This window comes from Uranotaenia lowii, chromosome 2 (genome assembly GCF_029784155.1).
Source record: "Uranotaenia lowii strain MFRU-FL chromosome 2, ASM2978415v1, whole genome shotgun sequence".
Classification (NCBI taxonomy): Eukaryota; Metazoa; Arthropoda; class Insecta; order Diptera; family Culicidae; genus Uranotaenia; species Uranotaenia lowii.
In genome coordinates, this window is record NC_073692.1 from 408,374,426 (window position 1) to 408,396,973 (window position 22,548).

The 22,548-nt window shown below is 37.2% G+C and overlaps 1 protein-coding gene and 1 long non-coding RNA gene across 2 annotated transcripts in view; one reads left to right on the forward strand and one right to left on the reverse strand.

The window, feature by feature from the left end:
• The window catches only part of LOC129749261 (protein twist), a 30,903-nt gene extending 25,074 nt beyond the window's left edge, over nucleotides 1–5,829 (reverse strand). The window contains exon 1 of the mRNA XM_055744197.1: nucleotides 4,388–5,829. Coding sequence (XP_055600172.1) covers nucleotides 4,388–5,535 — 1,148 coding nt within the window. The 5' untranslated portion in view covers nucleotides 5,536–5,829. The remainder of the gene's footprint in view (nucleotides 1–4,387) is intronic.
• A 10,087-nt stretch (nucleotides 5,830–15,916) lies between these two features.
• On the forward strand, nucleotides 15,917–16,511 carry LOC129745770 (uncharacterized). Its single transcript, XR_008737179.1, has 3 exons — nucleotides 15,917–16,027; nucleotides 16,092–16,339; nucleotides 16,399–16,511. It is a non-coding gene; the product is annotated as an uncharacterized LOC129745770 (long non-coding RNA).
• Nucleotides 16,512–22,548: the final 6,037 nt, after the last annotated feature.

Consider the following 22,548-nt stretch of genomic DNA (forward strand, 5'->3'; position numbering starts at 1 on the left):
ACAACCCTGAAGGAAACCTCATAGTTTCACTATTGTTACCAACAAAGCTTCATTTACACCTTGTGAAAGTGAACGAATGAACAGTTCCTATTTCGTCTGTAAATTTTTTTCAACTAACTAACGTGCCAACGTTTCTGAAAAGTATAGACGTGATTATTAAGCTTAAATTCCTTCTAAAGGTACAGTTTGCTGGAAGTTGCGAATTATTTTGAGTTTTCGTTGCCCATTATTTTTATCGTTTTACCAATTTCTCGCCTAAATTAAGCAATAGTAGGTTACTGCAGCTGTTGGCATTCCTGGAAGAACGGTCCCAGCAAACAGTACCGTAATGGATTGCTTTGTGTGCCATTCTAGGCAAACAGTTTTGACAGACTTCATCAACCATCTTAAATTCAATCATGGGCTTCCAGCCAACTTCAAGTATACTTGTACAGCATGTAAACCAACATCAGCATTCTCAAACATATATCGTTTCAAAACGCATATGAAAAACTGTCATAGATTATTATTTTTTTCGAATCCTTCTACCATGGTGATTGATCTACCTGTTCCCGTATGTGAGGTCCCACGCGGAGCATCAATTCAACCGATTGAAACAAATCCTGAAAGGAGTTCTTTAGAACTAGGAAGTACATCAATGAATGAATGTTCAACGTTTGATTCATTAGAAGCTTCATTTTTCAACTTCAGCTTAACATTAAACGGCAATAAGAATTTTCCTCGTAACGGGGTTATTAGTATTCAAAAACTTATAACAGAACACCTTATGGTTCCTATTTGCAGAGAACTTGAGCAAATTAATTTGAACTGTAAAAACAAAGATATAAAAGAACTCATTGAACTTATAAAAGAACCGTTTAATTCAATAAAAAGTGAACACAAGTTTCAATCAAAATTGATCGACTCGGGCTTGAGTGAGGCGCCTCGACGCATTGATCACTGATCACGATGAAAACGAATCTAACGCTTGTCTGACAGCAATCAAATTTCAAATGAAACGATACTTTGAGTCTCCCAATGTATTAGAAGAAACATTAAAGAATATGGAAGACTAGCTGATTTTACCCGGCCTTGCTCGGGTTCACATAAAATATAAATCAAAATGAATCGTTTGACTTTGCGAAATTCTGGAAGTTTTATATTCATCATTAAAAGAAATTTGGCCATGTTAGTTTTGTTAGTCTTTTTAAAGTTTTTTATTGAGAATATTCACTGTTCATCGTTTTTGTATTATCGAAAAATTTATAGTTTTAAGATTTTAATTAATGGAAATTCAAAAAAAATCCTGGTATGATAATTCATCTTTTCATGAAAAAACAATTTTTACAACCATCATTTCTTAGGAAGATTGAATAGATTTGGCCTAATAGTTTTATCTTCAAAAGATTAAACTGCTTTTTTATCTTTTCATCTCCTATCTAATGAAAATATCTGTTGAAGATTATCCCACTTTTCAATATGGATGATCTCCCTGTGAAATGGTATATTTAAGTTTCATTTACTTAGAAATTTCTTAAAAAACCTTCGACTTTGTTGAAGCATGTTGAAAACTCACTTTGCATGTGTGAATTTTTTCGCTTTTAAATTTCGCACTGTTTTATTATTAGTTTACCTTAAATGTTGAAAGTTCTACTAATAGCTTTGTAAAGTTATCGAAAACAAATCATCTCGAAAACAATTTTTTTTTTATTATAAAAAAGGTTTTTTTAGTTCTGTTTTTTTTTCATGGGCACAAACATCCCATTAATGGATGGTAGAATCGACCACATTGGTCATCAATGATAAATCAAAAGTTAGAAGTTGGTCAGTGAAATCGAATTGTATAAAACTCAAAACCTCAAATTTTATTATCTAATAAATTTTCTAATCCCTTATTAACATCCCAATTGAAGCGTTAAAATCGCAGCCTTGAGCTTATAACTCTGAATCTAAAAAATGTTTCTTTCTCTATGAGGAATTTCAAAAATATAAAGATGGTTGACCCTCAAAGCCCCCCAGCGGCGGTAAAGAGCAGTTTGAAAGCCACTACTATTCTAGTCAATATATTCCTAAAAGGTTAGTTGTAATTTCCATCAAAATGTAGGCTTGTAATTGTATCCAAATATCTCGTACCGGTAGCACGTGCTTTGAACAGTAGAAGGTACAAAAACACCCGCCTAAATTTTCACTTCCAAATTTTTAATGCTCAGCAAGCTTTGCTATCCAGTACATGTTAGCTCTGGATGTTCGTTGTTTCTAATACCCGGCCCATGGTGATGGTGAAAATAATCCCGCCAACGAAACGAACGGAAACGAAAATTGGTTCGCAAAATGGGTGCCATGACTTTTGGTTCGTGGGAATAAAACCGTTGTTGTATGGACGACCCCCTTCAAAAGGGGTCATCCGAAAATCTAAAAACATTTTTCATCATTCCTGGTCCTAATGAGCACCCATGCCAAATCTCAGCTCTCTAGATCTTATGGCGGCTGAGCCTATTGAAGACAAACATACAAACGAACAAACAAACGGAAATTACTTTTTATATATATAGATTTAGAAAATGATCAGAACATAGCAAACATTATTAACAGTAATCAATGGAAAGCTGTCAAAAATATATTTTCCACACGCAAAATAATTTTCACTTCAAAAATAAGTGACATTTGTAGTAAATTCTCGCCATACGTAATTTCATTTGAATTTTAAGTGACCGGTCAAGTGAATGACACTATGATGTTCGAGTGAAATTTATATGAATTTCTAAGTAAGTTTCTAGTTAATTATCTCTCGCGTTTTTAAATGAAAGAACATTTATAGAACACCACTTCGATTTCAAATACTTACATTACGCTTTCGCCATAAATGGATTGATTGGAAAATTCCATCGTAATCCCAAGGCAGATCGGTTACTGCGGATAGTGCGACTTCTAAATCTTCTCTGCTGCAAACCAAAAAATCTGTCCAGTCCAACCCACAAGCTGAAACATGATAACACCTTTAAATAACTTTTTTTTACATCACGTTTAACACAAACTACCGCCAAAATCGCCTAGTAAAGAATTGAGAAAATCCAAATCCAGCGTAAGCTATAAACGCTGCTCTTTAGAATTTGCCATTTTGAACTCTGAAAATAAACACAATTACAACCCGACATTCACTTGAAACTCAAGTGATGGGGAAGTGCATATTTTTTCTCACTTCAAATTCAAGTGACGACTGAAGTGAATATGGATGAATTCCCTTGAAATTTAAGTGACTGCCAAGTGAAATGTATATGTTGCACTTGAATGGACGAAAATCACTGGATCCTTGTTTTTAAGTGAAAAATAATGTGTATTTTAAGAGTGAATTTGGGTTCAGTGCAATAAAACATTTATTCCTTTTTTTTTTGTTCTCTGACGCAGGAACGCATAAAGTATGGAGCATTCTACTAAGTCTACTCAAATTTTTAGCTATTCGATCTGATATTTTTGTTTCTTATCAAATGTTTCGAATGTCTCACATCATACTTTTTGTATATTCATTACTATAAATGTGTCAAGTTTTTACAAAAAATATGCTGCCAACATATTTTCCCAAATTCAGGGACATGATAAATAATAGTACATGCATGGTACATACGAGCCAGCAGATCGTGGCCTAGAGGATAGCATTCTTGTCTTCTAAGCCAACGTTCATGAGATCGAATCCCGGTCGTTACATAACCTGGCACACATAGTATGATGAAGGTTGACGGTTTTAGCATTAGGGAAATGTCAGCCGGGTATACCTTGGAATTGTACGCCTCAATGATGCAGCATATGCATATGTGGATAGATCTTTTCAAGGGAACTTAGATTGTACTTGGAGATCCTACCTAGATATGTGTGTGCTCGTAGTGCTACCGGTAAACAACTGCAACTTCAACCAATAGTGCTGGGGTGTCAAGTAGCATAGCAAAGTAAAAATTATAACGAGGGGTAATATTTACCACAATAGATCAACTAAATGGTCGCAGTGGACTCTCTCCTCAACAGGAAAAAAAAGGGAACATAGTACAAAATACATGGTTTAACGTAAATTTCAGTCGAAGTGTAGAACTTTTTTGTGGTCATAAATCCACATTTTGACCTCCACTTATGTCTCTTTGATGCAGTTCCATACTATTTATTTTCCATTAAATTAATAAAAATCAGGGAAAATCGGGCTTATTTCCGAAAACCAGAGAAAATCGGAGGCTTATCAGGTTATCAGTTTGGGCCTCCCAAAAGCTGGCGAATCCTGAAAAATCAGGAACATTGGCAATCCTGCCCGTAAGCTTATGGTGCTGGTAATTTTCTCAAGTGAGGGAAATTCATTCTACCTATACATAAATCATTTTGTAAACAATAGATCCCAAGTTTTCAAAATGCAACTTCAGCAACTCACCTCGACGCCAGTTTGAGCGTTTGAATCTTGCTCAGCTTGTCACTCGGCAGCGTTGGAATGATCTTACGCAACGATGCAAAGGCCTCGTTCAAACTCTGCGTCCGCTGCCGCTCCCTCACGTTGGCCATCACCCGTTGCGTCTGCAACTCTTCGTAGCTTACGGTGTCCCGAATTTGCCGCTTCCGCACCCTATTCGAGCGGGACTTCTTGTTCGTCTTCAGCACTTGTTGCTGGTTGCTGGTGGAGGTGGTGCTGTTGTTGTTGTTGAGGTGTTCTTGTTCTGTGGTGCTCACTGTGGTTATTGTTGAGGACGGGGAAGAACTGCTACAAGGTAGCGAAGATGGTGGGGTGACTGTCGAAGGTTGTATGGAGTTGTTGAGCATGCAGGAGGAGGATGTTAGGGGAGGTAACGCGTGGTAGAGATTGTCTTCAGGTTTGTTGGGGGAAGAAGTTGTAGAGTTCGAGGGTGTACCATGATCCAAGCTGCAGGGAGTATCGTTCTGATAGTAAATACCGTATTGGGCTGGATCCGAGTAGCCCATTTGAGCTTGGTGGACGTGGATTCTGCCAGAGGAATCATTCACATCCAAATTGGACAGTTCCGGAATTACGACGTAGTTGTTGGCGGTGACGTAGTCGGAACTGGAATAGCCATACGCGTTACCATCGTAACGGATACGCTTATCGTGGGCGTTGCCCGTGGGACTCAACGATGATTGATCGAACTCGTAATCGTAGTCGGCGTCGAGTTTCCGTTTCTTGCAGATGACAGGTGCAAGATTGGAAGTGGGCGTCAGAATATCGCTGCGAGGAATATTGAGCGGCTCACCACCGTTTGAAATAACGTGAGTCGACACGAGCGAAGGCGTTTGGTACACGTAGATGGTGGATTGGCCAGATGGGGCCGAAGGCATGAGGGTGGTGTATTCGCCGCCCCCATAGACAGATGGGCCATGATTATTCTGAGCCATCGATCCCATATGATGATGCGACACTCCAGCGGAATCCAGGGATTCGTGCGATTCCACTTTGATCATCCTACTGTTGTTTCCTTTAGGAACCGTTGGTGGAAAATTTGTAGGAACGTTATCAAACTGATTGTTACTTATATCCAAAATAAACTTTGGTGAACGAGGGCTCCCAGACATTTCTTGGGAACCTCAAGCACTTATTAAAAAACCTCTCAAACACCGGCTCCCCCAAACTTCGCCATCAATTGCCCACTAATTGGTCAAATCACGGAAAATTTCACTGTTAATTACGCACAAAATGACACACTCACGCCCCGGTCACCAAAAACTTCACCTCAACGTCTCACGCAAAGCAAAAGCCGATTTCACTCAACTCGCACACGCATCGAGTGTTCCTCAAAGAGCATCACGCGTCCAATCATCCGAGTAAGCGTTGCAGAACTAACTAACTCGTCCGCCAGAAGAAAGTCTACTACGATTACACTAGAGCAGGAGACTGAAATCCATTTGAATCCCGAAACAACAAGCAAAACGTTTCGATCTTCCCAACCAACTTACAATCCAGCAGAGTAAAAGGGAAAGAAAATGGAAAAACAGCTTCACCCGGCAACGAGCGAACGCCAAGATCGAGAAAAGGACCGATCTTTTCTCGTCGTTGTTTATTTTCTAATTTGCATTTTTGGTTGATCTTGGGAAAGGCGATGGCGCTCCAGGAGTGAGAACAACGACGAAGACGACGACGTGTTGATCGAGATGGTTTTGATCATTATTTTAGAGCTTTTAGGAAACCGATGTTTCAAAAAGAATTACACAAAAATAAGAGCTTTCCATGGACATTTTTCATCGGGCGCTCACTTCTTGTGGGAGAGCAAATTGTCGAGTGATTCATTCATGAGAATGATTTAGCTCGTGACACTAGACAACTCGTCGATCTGCAGGACATTAATAACAAACCTGTCAAATATGGTTAACTGTGAACATCAAATTATCGCAATGCAGTGCCCTACACGGTAAATTTGATTATTCAGAGACTTAATAATTTCGGTTCAGCGGTCGCACCATGTATGAAGATGAAAACAACTGAGTTGGAATCCATCAAAATTCTGAGTTGTTTTCATCTATTGACTTTCAAAGCCTGGAACTTAGCGAAGACGCATACGTTTTCGAACAAAATAGATGAAAACAACTCAGAGAGTTCCAAAAACCATTGTTGATTGTTTGGATGCAATGGTCGGAAACAGTTGACGAAATAATCAAGGTGAGTACAACACTTAATTACATTTTCTATTAGAAATTAAGTGGTGTCGAAAGGATAAAAAAAAAATAGACAATTTTATCTTTTCTTCCAGCAATCTCTACGGAAGCCATCATTCACAACTGTAGATAAGTATAATTTTCTCATTATTTTGAAGTGTAAATCTTTTTCACCTATGGTGTTTTTTTTTCTTGTATTTTCAGATCAGCTGAAATTAGGCATAGTGTACTGGCGGGTGAGCGTGCCAAGTGGGACAGCACGAAGTTCTCCCGGCTGGATGCGGTCAGATGGCCCGGTGGCACCTGGGGGAGGAAGACTGAAATTCGCTGTATCGTTTTCTGTATCGTTTTTTTACTGTTCGGCGAAAAGCCAGACATTGTTGAAAAGATTTGTAATCGTTTAAATTTTAACATTAGATGATCAGTTTCGTGTAGCGAGTTGTCTAGGTGCTAAATTTAAGTCTTCTGAATGAATTGCTGCAGATTCAAAAGTAAATATTGAAATCGAGCATACCAGCTAGATTATCCTATACTAGTCTGGTCTGTCAGCTCTGTCGTAAATATAAACTTTGAATTATATAAAAATGTAGTTTGGTCCATGGGAACTATCCAAAATCTAAATCTGTAATTTAAGCTATTTTTAGAACGATCATTTATCAAACAATTTTTATTTGTCAGCTTCAATAACTTCAACGAAATTTAAGCGACTCAATACGCCTGATTATGCAAGAATTTGCCAGAGCAAAACAAAACCTAATTGAATCATTGTTTTATTCAAAACAAGTGGTTTTCACTTTTCAGCATCAAAAAGGTTTTATGAAAATCACTAAATAAGAAAGTAAAATTTTAAACCTTCGCACTGGTCGGTAGATTGATGAAAGAAATTTGACGTTTGAAAGATTTTTTTCTTTTTTTATTCAGTCTTCCTCCCCCAGGGTGGCACTAACTTTTTTTGAAATGAAAAAATAAAACGAACCGGATAAAAAGCACGCATCCATCTTCTAAATACACCGTACAATCGTCTTTTTATTTTTGAAATCAGAAATTCCATTCAAAACCGCTTTGAATTTTCATAAATTTTTGATTTTTTTTTTTCATTCAGTCGATCCATGAACAAGCCTAAACAACCTTGAACAACAACAACTCAGAATTCACGAAAACCCCTACAATTCATTTCTGAGTTTTACCGCTCTAATCAAAATTTGAGTTTTCCTAGTTTTGGCGCATTTTGAATTATTTTCCTTCAAATCTGAGTCAAGGAGAATTAGAGTGTAACTGGCAATGCCTACACGCTCTTTTTTTTAAACTCAAAATTAAGTATGACCGAGGTTCAAAACATAGTTCGATTCTATGAACTTAAAGTTAAGTACCCTGTTTTCCTCCTTGCGATGGATCAAAACGGAGTTCGAACTGCGAACTCAAAATTGATCCATTTTTTTCCTTCGGCGAGGGATCAAAGCTGAGTTCGACCTTATGAACTAAAAATTGAACTCTCTTTGTTGAACTGAAAACACTTAGCGAGTTCAGTCCGAACCGGAACAGCAACCAACGAACACGTCGCAAAATTATGTCGTTCCGGAACAATTACCGGAAAACTATGAAGGAACTTCAGAATGAAATGCATGTTCACCGTGTCAGCGTAAAATTCTGTCCGTCGTTGTCATCATATGGTGAGCGGCTTGGAATGTCCGGAAACTTCCGGATGTTGTTTACTTCCCGTGGGAAGTAACATCTGGAAGTTTTCTTTGACCGGGAATGTCAAAACTTTCCACCGCTCTGTAATTGCAATGCAATGTACCGGAACAGCAACATCCGGGTACAACAAATTTTAATCATCCTTTAATTCCCTGAAAATAAGCTACCCTCGAAAAAAAGGATAAATCCGAGTTCGGCTGCCGAACTTAGTATTGAGTATGCCTATCAGAACTTAGTTTTGCTATTGCCCAGTCAAACTCAAAGTTGAGGGAAGCCACCGAAGTGCTGTTTTGAACCAAAACTACTTAATTTTGAGTTTAAAAAAAAGAGCGTGTACTTATTAAATGGGAAACTTGGATCGATAAGAACCCAATTTAATACACTTGACAGTGGATTGTAGCCTTTCTTACAATTATCTTATTCTAAATATATTAGGATTCTTATGACACAAAATAATAAACAAATGATAGATTTTTAAATTCTGAATAATATATGGTTAAAGAATTTCAAACGCAGGAAATCCAAAATGAAATAAGGAAATTTAGGTTCAAAATTATTTATAGGATACAAGTTTTTTCTTAAATAATCATACTTTTAATATAATAAAATAATTTGCAACTAATTGGAGATTTTTGAATGACTGAATATTGGAATATCTTGTATGATTCTGTTTCTATGACATTTTAATCTCACTCAATTTACTCTTTTTGGAGCCAGAGCATAAATATGGTAACTTTCAAATGGATGAGATATGAAAATTAAGAAAACAAATTTAAAAATATGCCTAACTATGTGTTTCAAATAGTTCAAACTCTCATGTGAAGGAAACGAATATTTTGCATAAATTTAAATGATAAAGAAAAATACGATGCAGCAATGTAGGGTAAAATAATCGATAGAATTAACTATAGATATAAAAAATTTTAACAACTTCGAAAACTGTATATTATCAAATTTGTGAATAATCCAATTTTGCCAAATTTGTCAGTTTTGTTAAAATTGTCAATTTTGTCAAATTGACAATTTTAAAAATTTTGTATATTTTATCAATTTGGTAAATTTTGCTAACTTTGCATATTTTGTCAAATTTGCCAAAATGATTAATTTTGTCAATTTTGTCAATTTTTGTCAATTTTGTAAATTTGATCAATTTTGTCAATTTTGTCAATTTTGTCAATTTTGTCAATTTTGTCAATTTTGTCAATTTTGTCGATTTTGTCAATTTAGTCAATTTTGTCAATTTTGTCAATTTTGTCAATTTTGTCATTTTTGTCATATTTGTCAATTTTGTCAATTTTGTCAATTTTGTCAATTATGTCAATTTTGTCAATTTTGCCAATTTTGTCTATTTTGTCAATTTTGTAAATTGGATCAGTTTTGTCAATTTTGTCAATTTTGTCAATTTTGTCAATTTTGCCAATTTTGCCAATTTTGCCAATTTTGTCAATTTGGCCAATTTTGAAAATTTTGCCAACTTTGTCAATTTTTTCAATTTTGTCAATTTTGTCAATTTGGTCAATTTTGTCAATTTTGTCAATTTCGTCAATTTTGTAAATTTTGTCAATTTTGTCAATTTTCTCAATTTTGTCAATTTTGTCAACGTTCCAATTCTGTCAGTTCTGTCAATTTTGTCAATTTTGTCATTTTTGCAAATTTTGTCAATTTTGTCAATTTTGTCAATTTTGTCAATTTTGTCAATTTTGTCAATTTTGTCAATTTTGTCAATTTTGTCAAATTTGTCAATTTTGTCAATTTTGTCAATTTTGTCAATTTTGTCACTTTTGTCAATTTTGTCAATTTTGTCAATTTTGTCAATTTTTTAAATTTTGACAATTTTGTCATTTTGTCTTTTTTGTCATTTTTGTCATTTTTGTCATTTTTGTCATTTTTGTCATCTTTGTCATTTTTGTCATTTTTGCCATTTTTGTCATTTTTGTCATTTTTGTCATTTTTGTCATTTTTGTCATTTTTGTCAATTTTGTCAATTTTGTCAATTTTGTCAATTTTGTCAATTTTGTCAATTTTGTCAATTTTGTCAATTTTGTCAATTTTGTCAATTTTGTCAATTTGGTCAATTTGGTCAATTTTGTCAATTTTGTCAATTTTGTCAATTTTGTCAATTTTGTCGATTTTGTCAATTTTGTCAATTTTGTCAATTTTGTCAATTTTGTCAATTTTGTCAATTTTGTCAATTTTGTCAATTTTGTCAATTTGGTCAATTTTGTCAATTTTGTCAATTTTGTCAATTTTGTCAATTTTGTCAATTTTGTCAATTTTGTCAATTTTGTCAATTTTGTCAATTTTGTCAATTTTGTCAATTTTGTCAATTTTGTCAATTTTGTCAATTTTGTCAATTTTGTCAATTTTGTCAATTTTGTCAATTTTGTCAATTTTGTCAATTTTGTCAATTTTGTCAATTTTGTCAATTTTGTCAATTTTGTCAATTTTGTCAATTTTGTCAATTTTGTCAATTTTGTCAATTTTGTCAATTTTGTCAATTTTGTCAATTTTGTCAATTTTGTTAATTTTTTAAATTTTGACAATTTAGTCATTTTGTCATTTTTGTCATTTTTGTCATTTTTGTCATTTTTGTCATTTTTGTCATTTTTGTCATTTTTGTCATTTTTGTCATTTTTGTCATTTTTGTCATTTTTGTCATTTTTGTCATTTTTGTCATTTTTGTCATTTTTGTCGTTTTCTTACACAGCATCCATCAACTGTCCATCAGTATCGCTAGCAGCAGCATCTCAGAGAAGCCACCTCTACCAACGACTTTCACGGCTCTTCTAAATTTGCATAAACAAGCAATAAGAATCGAACATATGTTTGTCGCACTCGTTTAAGTCATTTTCCGACTTTTATTTCTCTTGCTGTTTCACGCCTCTTCCTCTGTCAAGCGACATGGGAAATCGATTTCTGCCTTCCGCTCGCCACTTTTAGTTACATATCATCCGTCTAAACTGGAAGCGAAGTGTTCTCAACGAAACTTTTCTCGAATAACTCGCACCAGGAAATTGAACATCCCAAATCAACTAAAATAAAATTTAAAAAAAGTCTTGGGATAAGGATGTCTTATCGAGAAGGAACAAAAAAAAAATCAACCAACTCAGAACGATCTCCTCAGGGAATATCGATAGGGTCAGTTTCCGAAAATCCCAAGCTAGGCCAAGGCAGGAAACTCCTAGCATAAATTAACGCGTGTCGTAAAGAGCAATCGTTTCTCGGAGTTTTCGTTGGCTTCGTCACTTTCGCGCATACATTAAGCTGGAAACACGAGAAAGCCAACCGGAACCGAATCCGAAAACGCCATGTCCGAAAAATTTGCTGCATCACACGGATGATCGACCCAAAAAGGTACCGACGTACATTCCTTATTTATTTTTACTGCTGCTAGTCTTTAATAGCACTGCGCCAAGGAGCAGCAGGAAAAATCCCAAATACCAAACTCCAAAGATAGCTATTTATGATTAGATTTTTTTCCAATGTTTATTGACATTTCACACCTCGGGTGCCAAAGGCTCGGGGAGCCCCTATTTCTTATGCAGATTCGGACTGGTAAAAGCCCAACATTTCGGAAATCCTGGGAATGAAGCTATTACAGCCAGAGAAAGCAACAATGAGGAAATCCCGTTTTCACAGATCCGGAAATTTCCTGACAAAAAAAAAAGTTCCGTACTTCAATTTAGCTGGAATGTACGTCTTTTTTGTCTCTCGATCTCTTTTCTTTTCGGTAATTAGGATTAAGGCAGGATGGGTTTTCCGGGTTTCCATTTCTTTCGTTCTTCGGAAATGCAAATTGGCGCCATGCAGGTAAAGAGTTTGAGCGATCGATTTTCGGTATAGGTAATCTTGTGTTGGGTTTACTCCTTCGTATGTCATAGCGCCATGTGGTTTTTAAGAATTTTAAATAAAATTTCACACATGTGTGCCTTTTTGAACAATAAACGACCGTTTAAAATATTTCTCTTGAAAAAAACTTGGAATTAAAAAAAAAAGGTTTATGTCTAAATCAGTATAGTTTATAGTAAACTTTTATATCTGTCAGTATCAATCCCTTTTTTTTAGTTTTTTTTTTGTGATTTTATCACGCGATGCTTCAATTAAAAATAATATTTATAACAGCTTATTCTAAAAAAAAACCCCTTCCAAACCGTTCAGGTCTTCGGAAGTTTTCAATATATTAGTTTAATTTTTTTTTTCATACTTTTGTCACGCGCTTGATTCAAGTCAATAAAAAATCTACAACCGAAATTCCAATTTCAATACACAATTTTACTGACATCGATTGACCTTTTTTTTATTTATTTTTTCGACTACAAGATTTCGAGGATCCCTAATACGATTCACGGAAAGCTTCCACACACTCTTGCTGCTCTTCAGCCTACTTTTAGGCGTTTTGGGTCGGGAGACTTTTCACTTCGACGACTAGGTATGGCACGCATTTCAGGCACTTGTTAACGAAAATGAAAGAGTTTCTATGGATTTGGGAAAATTTGAATACACATATGTATTTGCAAAGGTGATGTCTCTAACTTCAGTCGATTATGCATTACAACGATCCTGGATTCATCGAGCATCGAAATGAATTACTTATTTAAATAACTCTTTTGGAAACTTCGAACCATTGATCATTTGTTAACTTTGGATTAGATTTTTATCCGTCATTTGAATGTTTTGATGTTTTTAATTCTCTGTTATTAATTTATCTGTTGTTTATTTGTATCTCTGATTTTGTTGTATTGATATTTAAAAAAAAGTGGTAAATCTGAAAATTTATAGTTTTGTTGGTATTCAAACCTTCTGTTAGGTACTGAAGAGAATTAGTAGATGAACGATATCAGATTATTTTATTTTGATCTTAACAATTACTCCAAGATAATTTTATTTGGATTCAGTTTTCTTTTACAATTTCAAAAATTTTTTGATGAAAATTTCCATTTTGGATTCCATTCATTCAATTTTCAGAAGAAAATTCTTGATTCAAATCATAAAGCTACTGTCATTTACAAATATTTCAAATTTCACTTTAAATTTGCACCCTTGACGAAACATTTAAAATTATTAAGTGCTAATTTCCACAACAAAATATAAGCAACAAAAAAATCGAGAATTCTACATTGAAAGACTTTGATAAGCTTTTGAAATCCAGAAAAAAGAATTCAATTTTTAATATAAAAATGCAATTGATTTAACCCTCTGATTTATACCGCCGGCCAAAAGCTTGGGATCACCCGCTAAAAACATGCAAATTTTGATCGTTCATATCTCAGCCAGCCGTCTTGGGACATTTTGCAAATCTTCTGATCTCATATGAAAGATAATGAGCAATAGCTATTTTGGAGGTATTTTGTCCAGAAATAATATTTTAATAACAAACTTTTTCAACCGATAAAGTGTACTGATTCTTGCTGAAAAATTTAAAATAATTGAGAAAGATTTTTCACTACCGATAGAAGGTGGTTACCTAGACTTCAGGTTATTTATCAAATCTCGTAACTTTTCAGAAAACTATATTTATGTTCAAAATATGTCATTCATGATTTTGCTAGTCAACAGTTTGCGAAACGTAAGTTGCATATGATGAGTGTTGCAAAATAGTACATTAAGATTCTTTTCGTAGCGTTTCCTTAAAATTGTTTGGTTTTAAAGATTCTTTGTCGTTTTTCATCAAATTCAACTTTTTTTTTATCAAATTCAATGTATTAACCAGTTTAAGAAAACTAAAATTTTAGTCTATATCAAGGAAAAAATATCATTTTCCATGCTCTATCTGATCAATTTTTCCAATTTAGATCGTGTAAACTTTTAGTAATTTTGCACTTTTTATTGGCTTCGGAAATTCACGAGATTCTTCAGCGCTTCCCAGGATTCGGGTATTCCCGTTTTTTTTTTAATTTCCAGGAGTTCTCGCTCGGGAAATCCCGGGTAGGTTACTCTATCATATAATAATCAGACAAAAATAATAAAAAGCACAATTAAAAATGTTAAAAAATCCCAAAAACCACAAAAGAACAGAAATCACTAAATAATAAAAAAAATAAAAACTACACAAAAATTGCCAAAAAATTCAAAAATTACAGAAACTATAAATTAAAGTAATATTACGAATTTTACAAAAATGACAATAATTACAAAAATGAGCGAAAAACAAAAATAATAACAAATTTTATGAAGGGATTAACCACCGTAATTTTTATTTGTTACTTTGATTTATCGGCCTAGCGGTGAAAAGTGATGTCCTTTTTAGTAGGGACATCTAAAGATTATGAAATTTTTGTATAGATGGATAGAAGGTTAGAAGAAATGAAAGATGGTGAAAATGAGCGGGTAGAATTTGTCTAGAAGCATTACCATCACATACCAAATTTTTGTTCCTCACGAGCCTACTACTATGAAGTGGTAGATACAGATAGAGTTGCATCTACCACCACACATTAGTAGGCTTAGCGTGGTCCGCCCCACGTGGGGCGGACCACGCTAAGCCTACTAATGTGTGGTGGTAGATGCAACTCTATCTGTATCTACCACTTCATAGTAGTAGGCTCGTGAGGAACAAAAATTTGGTATGTGATGGTAATGCTTCTAGACAAATTCTACCCGCTCATTTTCACCATCTTTCATTTCTTCTAACCTTCTATCCATCTATACAAAAATTTCATAATCTTTAGATGTCCCTACTAAAAAGGACATCACTTTTCACCGCTAGGCCGATAAATCAAAGTAACATAATAACAAATTTTCAAAAAAAATACAAATTTCTAAAAATGTTTAAAGTAGAAAAGTATTCTAAAATTTAAAGAACATAAAAATTTGGAAAAAAGGCAAAATTTTGGTTACCTTGTGTTAATTTTCCCGGTTTTGGGTTTAAATTACGATTTTTTCCCGGTTTTGGGTTTAAATTCCTGGTTTTTTCCCGGTTATTCCGGTTTTCTGGTTTTGTGGCCACCCTGGATAGTCGATCCCTTTCTTTTATACTTTACGTATGAAAACCCAAAAAGGGGCGGGACGTTCGTGATTTTTCATGTTTGAAGAGCCAATCAACTTTGAGCAGGTTTGGTGATGACACCATTAGCCTTAAGATAGGATGTCTTTTAATTGGAAAGTTCCTGGAGTGTTAGTATGACTTTGGAAACAACACGGAGAAAAAAGACGATTGTTGTTTCAATCATTTGAGCTTGTTCTACCAATCATCCAGGTGTAGTTGATTTTTTTCGCATTCAATTATAAAAATAATAGACTCTACTTCATACTGCCGATTGATCTTACTCTATCAACTATGAATATAATGAATTCAATTGTAATGATATAATTGTTAAATATGATAGATTCAACTACAACTGTATGATTGAGTTTTGGCATTCAACTATGAATATAATGGATTCAACTACAAACTGCTGATTGATCTTGCACAATCAACTATGATTATAATAGATTCAATTGTAATGATATAATTAATTCAACTTTAAATATGATATATTGAACTACAATTGTATGATTGATTTTTGGCATTCAACTATAAATATAATATATAAAACATCGCTGGTTGGGATTTTAACTAAGATTTGGGTATTCTTATGTGAAAGTGTAAATCGCAGCGCAAAAAAAAACAAAAAAATATTTTGGAATTTGGTTTTGTTTTCGGATCAAATGGGTTTTGGTGGACTGAACCGAGCCGATTTATTTGCGGAACGACTCGAAATAGTTGTTCTTTGCGGAAAATGTAAGTCTGGTGTTATTTTTCTTTATGCTGTAATAATTTTGCTTTCTTTTTCTCTTTGTTCCAGGTGCCATCAAAATAGTTACGGAAGGAAACGCAAGCATGGGAACCGTAAATTTATTCACCAATATTCATCTTATCGATCTGGGTAAGCGATGCTTCTGATACCACCAAATCAACCTCCGGATTGCTGCTCGTTCATCACAATGGACCTGGTAAAACACCGCCGAGTAGAGAAATTCAAAAAAAAAAAATCAACATCCCGGCACGGTAGCTGCTGAAGGCCTAAGGAACTGCATGCATAGAGGAATGAAGGTAAGCAAAATGTGGCGAGAGTATTGGCGTGAATAACATTTGTTATTTCCGCATTTCAGGAAAAAAAAAAGGCTGCGACAAAAGTTCACCCAGGCAGAACCAAAACCGATGGTCATCTTCAAGCTGCTGGACTAACTGGAAGACATTTGGATTGCACGATGGAGTCGCCGGCCAAAAAAGTGAATTAATAAATTTATTAATTTGTGAAAATTGAATGAAATAATAATGTGCTAAATCCGAAAAAACTGTAAATATATGATGGGAATCTACAATATCTATTGTTGATCTATTAAAACCAATCATAGAAATATAATTGAATCTATTATATTGACAGTTAAATCAACTATACCAGTATAATTGAATTTACTATATTTATTGTTGAATGCACAACATCAATCATACGATTGTAGTTGAATCTATTATATTTATAGTTGAATGTTTAAAATTAATTATATTACTATAGTTGAATCTATTAGATGTGTTGTTAAACGCAAAATATCAATCAGATAACTTATTATATATATATATAGTTGAAATCTTCAGATTTATAGTTAGCCGAGAAGCAATCAGAAATATAGTTAAATATAGGCGGAATATTGTTGGAAATACTATACTTTTTTCTCCGTGAAGACTGTAGATCAGCATTTCACAGCTCAAAAAAAACTTCACTTAGTGTCTAAGAAAGGTGTAGTAAGAAGGTATACGTTGCACACAATTTGCCCCAGCCAACAAATGCAATAAAAAAGATATTCTATTAAAAAAAAATAGGATCATGACTGTGAGGTCGGACGCAGCCGCGGCCGACACAAAAGGATATTTGGCAGCACTGCAAGTAGCTGTCAGTTTACAGAGCCTCTCGCGTTCAGGCGTGCTCCCGTTCGGTCCTCATTCGTCCAGTAGCGGTTGTGGTGTTCGGATCGGTGCTTCCCGCTAACGGTGGGTGATTCCCCCGGGCTTATAAGCTGAGGTGTCACAATGACCACAAATAATGTAAAACAATAGTAATGTAAAACTCGTACATTTCAATCAACTTACTTACTTACTTAATGATCCCGCGCCGATCCTCCGGTGCATAGGGCCGTGGTAAAAGACCTCCACTGTTGACGATCCGGAGCCAGCGTCTTCACCTGGTCCCAGTCAAGATTCTCGTCGACAGTTCGGATTTCAGCGGCTAGGCCTCGCCGCCACGAGTTTCTGGGTCTGCCTCTTCTTCGATGACCTTCTGGATTCCAATCTAGCGCCTCTCTGCAAATCTCGTTTTCATCTTTTCGCAGCGTGTGCCCAATCCATCTCCACTTACGTTCCCGAATCTCGATTTCTAGCGCGCTTTGATGACACCGGCGATGTAGTTCCTCATTCGAGATCCAGTTGCCAGGCCACCAAGCGCGGATGATATTCCGCAGGCAGCGATTCACAAAAACTTGCAGTTTTCGCGTCGACACCGCATATGTGCACCAAGTTTCACACCCGTACAGCAATACGGATTTGACGTTTGAGTTGAAGATTCGGAATTTCGTTCGTAGAGAGATCTGGCGTGACCGCCAGATGTTTCGGAGACTCGCAATTGCGAAACGGGCCTTTCTGATCCGGGTTTCGATGTCTTTCCTGGTACCACCTGTGATATTCTTTATTTGCTGTCCTTGTTGCTTGCTTGCCTGTCCTTTCTAGACTGACTCTTGCTCTTGAGAGATCCCAATATTTATACTCTCGTTTACCTTGCTCTCGCCGCTCATGGATTGCTATGACGTGGGATAATCTATCCATCAGGATACCACATCCTCCCTTTGCACAAATAGCTATAAAACCATCTCTTAAGATTCTCATTGTTATCTCATTTAATTATTTCTTTTCTATTACTTCTTTATAATTCTCCTTAATGCATTTATCTGAATTGCCTTCATGATTTCAACTTTTTATAACTACATTATAATTTTAAACGATTTTTTTAAGTTTATGTCTTTATCTGTTTCTCTCTTTTTCCAATCAGTTCAAAACATCTTCTTGATCTCCTCTCTCTTAAAGGATTTTCTATGTCTTCATTATCTCTTTGAATTTTCATTGCCTGTTCTCATCCATCTCTATTTCTCTAAGTTAGTTTTCTAAATTTATCATTATCTTTTTATCAATCCATGCCATTGTTATTTTTTCACTTCTTCCATTAAATCTCTAATTTCTCTGTTTTTTTTCTACTATTCATTTCTCAGATTTTTTTCCATTTTTTTTTTGCTTTTCATTTTTCATGCCACTTTGCCTGACCATGAGCTTATACTCGAATTCAGGGATTAGTTTATTCTTCTTTCATTTTTCTTCCGCTACCTGACCATGAGCTTTTACTCGAATTCAGGATTGTGTAATTTATGTTTCTACCTGACCTTGAGCTGATACTCCGATTCAGGATTTTGCTTTCATTGCCTCCACCTAACCTTGAGCTGTTACTCGGGTTCAAGTTCATTTTCCAATGAATTGCGCCTTGGGCTGGACCCGACTGCAATTATTAACACTGCCTTGAGCTCAACTCTGACTAGTGTTCAACGATTTAATTCTTGTTTTTTTGCCAGTAGTGTCCTTAATTTTACATCAACTAGCACAACGAAAGTATACGTTACCGTGGTGATGTCTCACCGCAATACGTTAGAATAATGAGACCTCGGCATCATTTTGCTCACCACAATATTTGAGCACTGCAATACCATAAGCACTGCAGCGCTTTGCGCACCTCGGCGCCTTGCGCATTAAATTAGTCAGGATATTACATCGCTCACCGCGATCCTCGAGACTGCATCGCAGCCACACTAATGTTGCCACTCGGATTATGTTGGCCATCGCTATTCGTGACTAGGAAGAGTTTTTCGAAGTGCTCAGTCCATCGTTTGAGCTGATCTGTTCGATCGGTCAATAACTGACCTGCTCGGTCTTTCAGCGGCATTCTTGCATTAGTCCTTGCACCACTGAGGCGGCGAGAAATGTCATAAAGTAATCGGATATTTCCATTGGTGGCGGCTCTTTCCCCTTCTTCGGCTAGGGAGTTTGTCCAGGCTCTCTTGTCTCGTCTACAAGCTCGTTTAACTGCCTTTTCCAGCTCCGCATATCGTAAGCGGGCGGCTGCTTTGGCTGACCCGGTACATGCCTGCTCAATTCCAACTTTCGCCTTTCTCCGATCATCGACCATCCTCCAGGTTTCATCCGACATCCATTCACTTCTACTTCCACACACTTTACCGAGAGTACCATCCATGGCTCGTCGTGATAAAGGCATTCTTGATTCCACACCACTGTTCTTCGACTGTACCGTCTGTCGGCAGCTCCGAGGCTCGGGATTCTAGCTGTTCAACGTATGCCCTTTTCACCTCTGGATTCTCCAACCGGCGGACATCGTATCGACACCCGACTTTCTCCTCGCGCCGTTGGACACGCGCAACTCTCAGTCGTATCTCGCCAAGGACGAGGTGATGGTCAGATGCAATGTCTGCGCTTCGCTTGTTGCGGACATCAAGAAGGCTCCTTCTCCATTTTCGACTGATGCAGATGTGGTCAATTTGATTTTCTGTTCGGCCATCTCGGGATACCCAAGTGACCTTATGTGCTGGTCGATGGGGGAAGAGCGATCCACCGATCACCATGTTGTTGTTGCCACAAAATTTTACAAACAGCTCTCCGTTTTCACTCATCTGTCCTAGGCCATGGCGCCCCGTGATGCGCCCAAGGTCTTGATTGTCGGAGCCAATCTTTGCGTTGAAGTCGCCCAAATGGATTTGAATGTCACCCTTCGGAATTCTCTCTACCACGCTGTTCAGTTGACTGTAAAACTGCTCTTTCTCCTGCAAATCGGCAACGTCAGTTGGCGCATAGCACTGGACCATTGTAAGGTTTCGCTTAACAGGAAACCAACTCCTCGTTCCCGAGTAGCATTTTCTCCTCGTATGCCAGAGTGAAGTAGTACTTGCCCGGACTGTGTCTTGTGTTCTCCAGTGTTAGGCCAACGGACTTCGCTCAGTCCCAGAATTTCAAGCTTGAGGCGGCTAACCTCTCTAGCAAGTTGTGCCAGTTTGCCTTGTTGGGCAAGGGTTAAAACGTTCCAAGTTCCAATTCATGTCCGTGTTTTCATGCTAAAAGTCGTCGCCAAAGTTCCAGGTCGGTCATTTCTTTCGGATTCCGTAACAATTCTTTCAATCGGGAGCAGTAGGTTGTTAGCCTAAAGTCCCTATCCCGCGATGGGGCTGCCATCTTGGACTTAGCTGGCGGGAGCCGCATTTCATAAATTCAGCCGCTCGCTGCGAGACAGACGCTGTTTGAGCCGCCCCTGACCTGGCGAACAGACGCTCGGTTGTTGTTGCACGCCGCCCCTGACCTGGGGAACAGACGCGTGCGGCCACCTTCTCAGTCTGTATGCGACCAAAGCATCCACCGGGGTTGGGTACCCGATCTCCGCTTAAGTTACTCGCATCCCAGCCGGCACCGCGGGGAGGTAGAGATAGGAGTTGTGAATAAGAGGTAATATGACCACTATGGGGTCTCGTGTTGCACATTATCCACCATTTACCAGCCTTTTCAATCAACGAACCGTCAAAATTGTTTTAAAGGACGCCTTGTTATCGGATCTGGAATGTTGTGACAGTGCTTTGTTTTGGAATGTTTCCTCTATCAGTGCTGAAAATTTCATTATGATTCGTTTTGTTCCAAAAAAGTTACACGTGATGGAAGCCGCGAGACGAAAATTAATTTTGGACACCCACGTCAAAAACGTTATCGGGTTCAAATATCGCGAAATCTGTAAAAATGGTTAAATCGACCATGTACAGCGTTCTCAAACGTTTCCGTGAGATGCATACTATCGATCGGCAGGTTCATACCAAGCGTTATAGTGGACCTAAGGATCGGAAACTGCATTTGAAGGTGTTGAGAACGATCAAGACAAACCCAGGGCAGTCGGACTATGACATCGCCAAGAAATTCAATGCCGACCGGTGCACCGTCAAAAGGATTCGTCTGCGCAAAAGAATACGATCTTATCGAGGCAGTAAGCAACCAAACCGGATATTGAAGAAGAATGTAGAAGCCAAAGAACGGGTCCGGAAGTTATACAACAAAATTCTAACGGACGGATGCATCCTCATGGATGACAAAACGTGGGTGAAGATGGATTTTGGGCGGCTTCCTGGCCAAAAATTTTATTAAGCCATTGCAGTGATGTCCCCGCCAAATTGAAATTCGTTTTTGCCGATAAGTTTTTTTCCGTACATTAGATCTCACAAAGGACCAGTTAAGTTTTCGCCTGATTTGGCAAGCTGCCACTACAGCAAAGAGGTACTACAGTGGTATCGGGACAACGGGGTGGATTTTGTCGAAAAGGACATCAACCCACCCAACTGCCCTCAATTCCACCCTATCGAAAACTTCGAAATTTCATCAAAATAACATCGGAATAATTTTTTTTATTATTTTTCCTGTAAAGTGCAATAAAAAACCTAAATTTTAGTACCAATCATTTTTATTTCGTTGACAAAGCTCCGGTATGGACCCGTTTTTATGCGTCCAGATTTAAGATGATCCATGCTTTATGTTTCTACAAGTCGCCAATACCCGTCAGTCGTCGTACGCCTCAACCTAAGCCGTAAAAACACAACCGCCCGAAACCTTGGCCAAAGTCAAGTGTTGTGCCAAAAAAAATCGACAACCAACCCAAATACACCCATGCATGGTTTGCACCGGCAAAAAATTCTCTAGGTTCTTGTGCAGACTCCAGCGTCTACACTCGATGACGTTCGTTGCGCTCATACGCGATCATGACATTTGACGAATTCGTAGTGGGTGTCAAACAAACGGTTTTCCATCGAACTGATCGTCTGAAGGGGGACTGACTGGTTATCTGACTCATCTACGCGGGGCAACGAATTGTCCGGTAAACTCATTAGAAACAGCTGCCCGCTACTTTTTGCCTATCTGGTCCCGAACTTCTAACAATACAATGCATCTGACGCTCCCCACATTCTGATCAATGGCGATTCTTCTCTCAATGTATCTGCATTAACAACGGCAGCACGATTATCGATCCGATCGATAGGTCGATCGCCAGCAAAGTTGGTTAACCGCAACAACAACAACTACTTACAGTTTAGTTTCCGCGCATCAAGCATCGCGACTACATGGACGCCTAATTAAGTGAAATCCCTATTTGCCGCCTGACTGTCAAACGTCACCGACAACAGTTG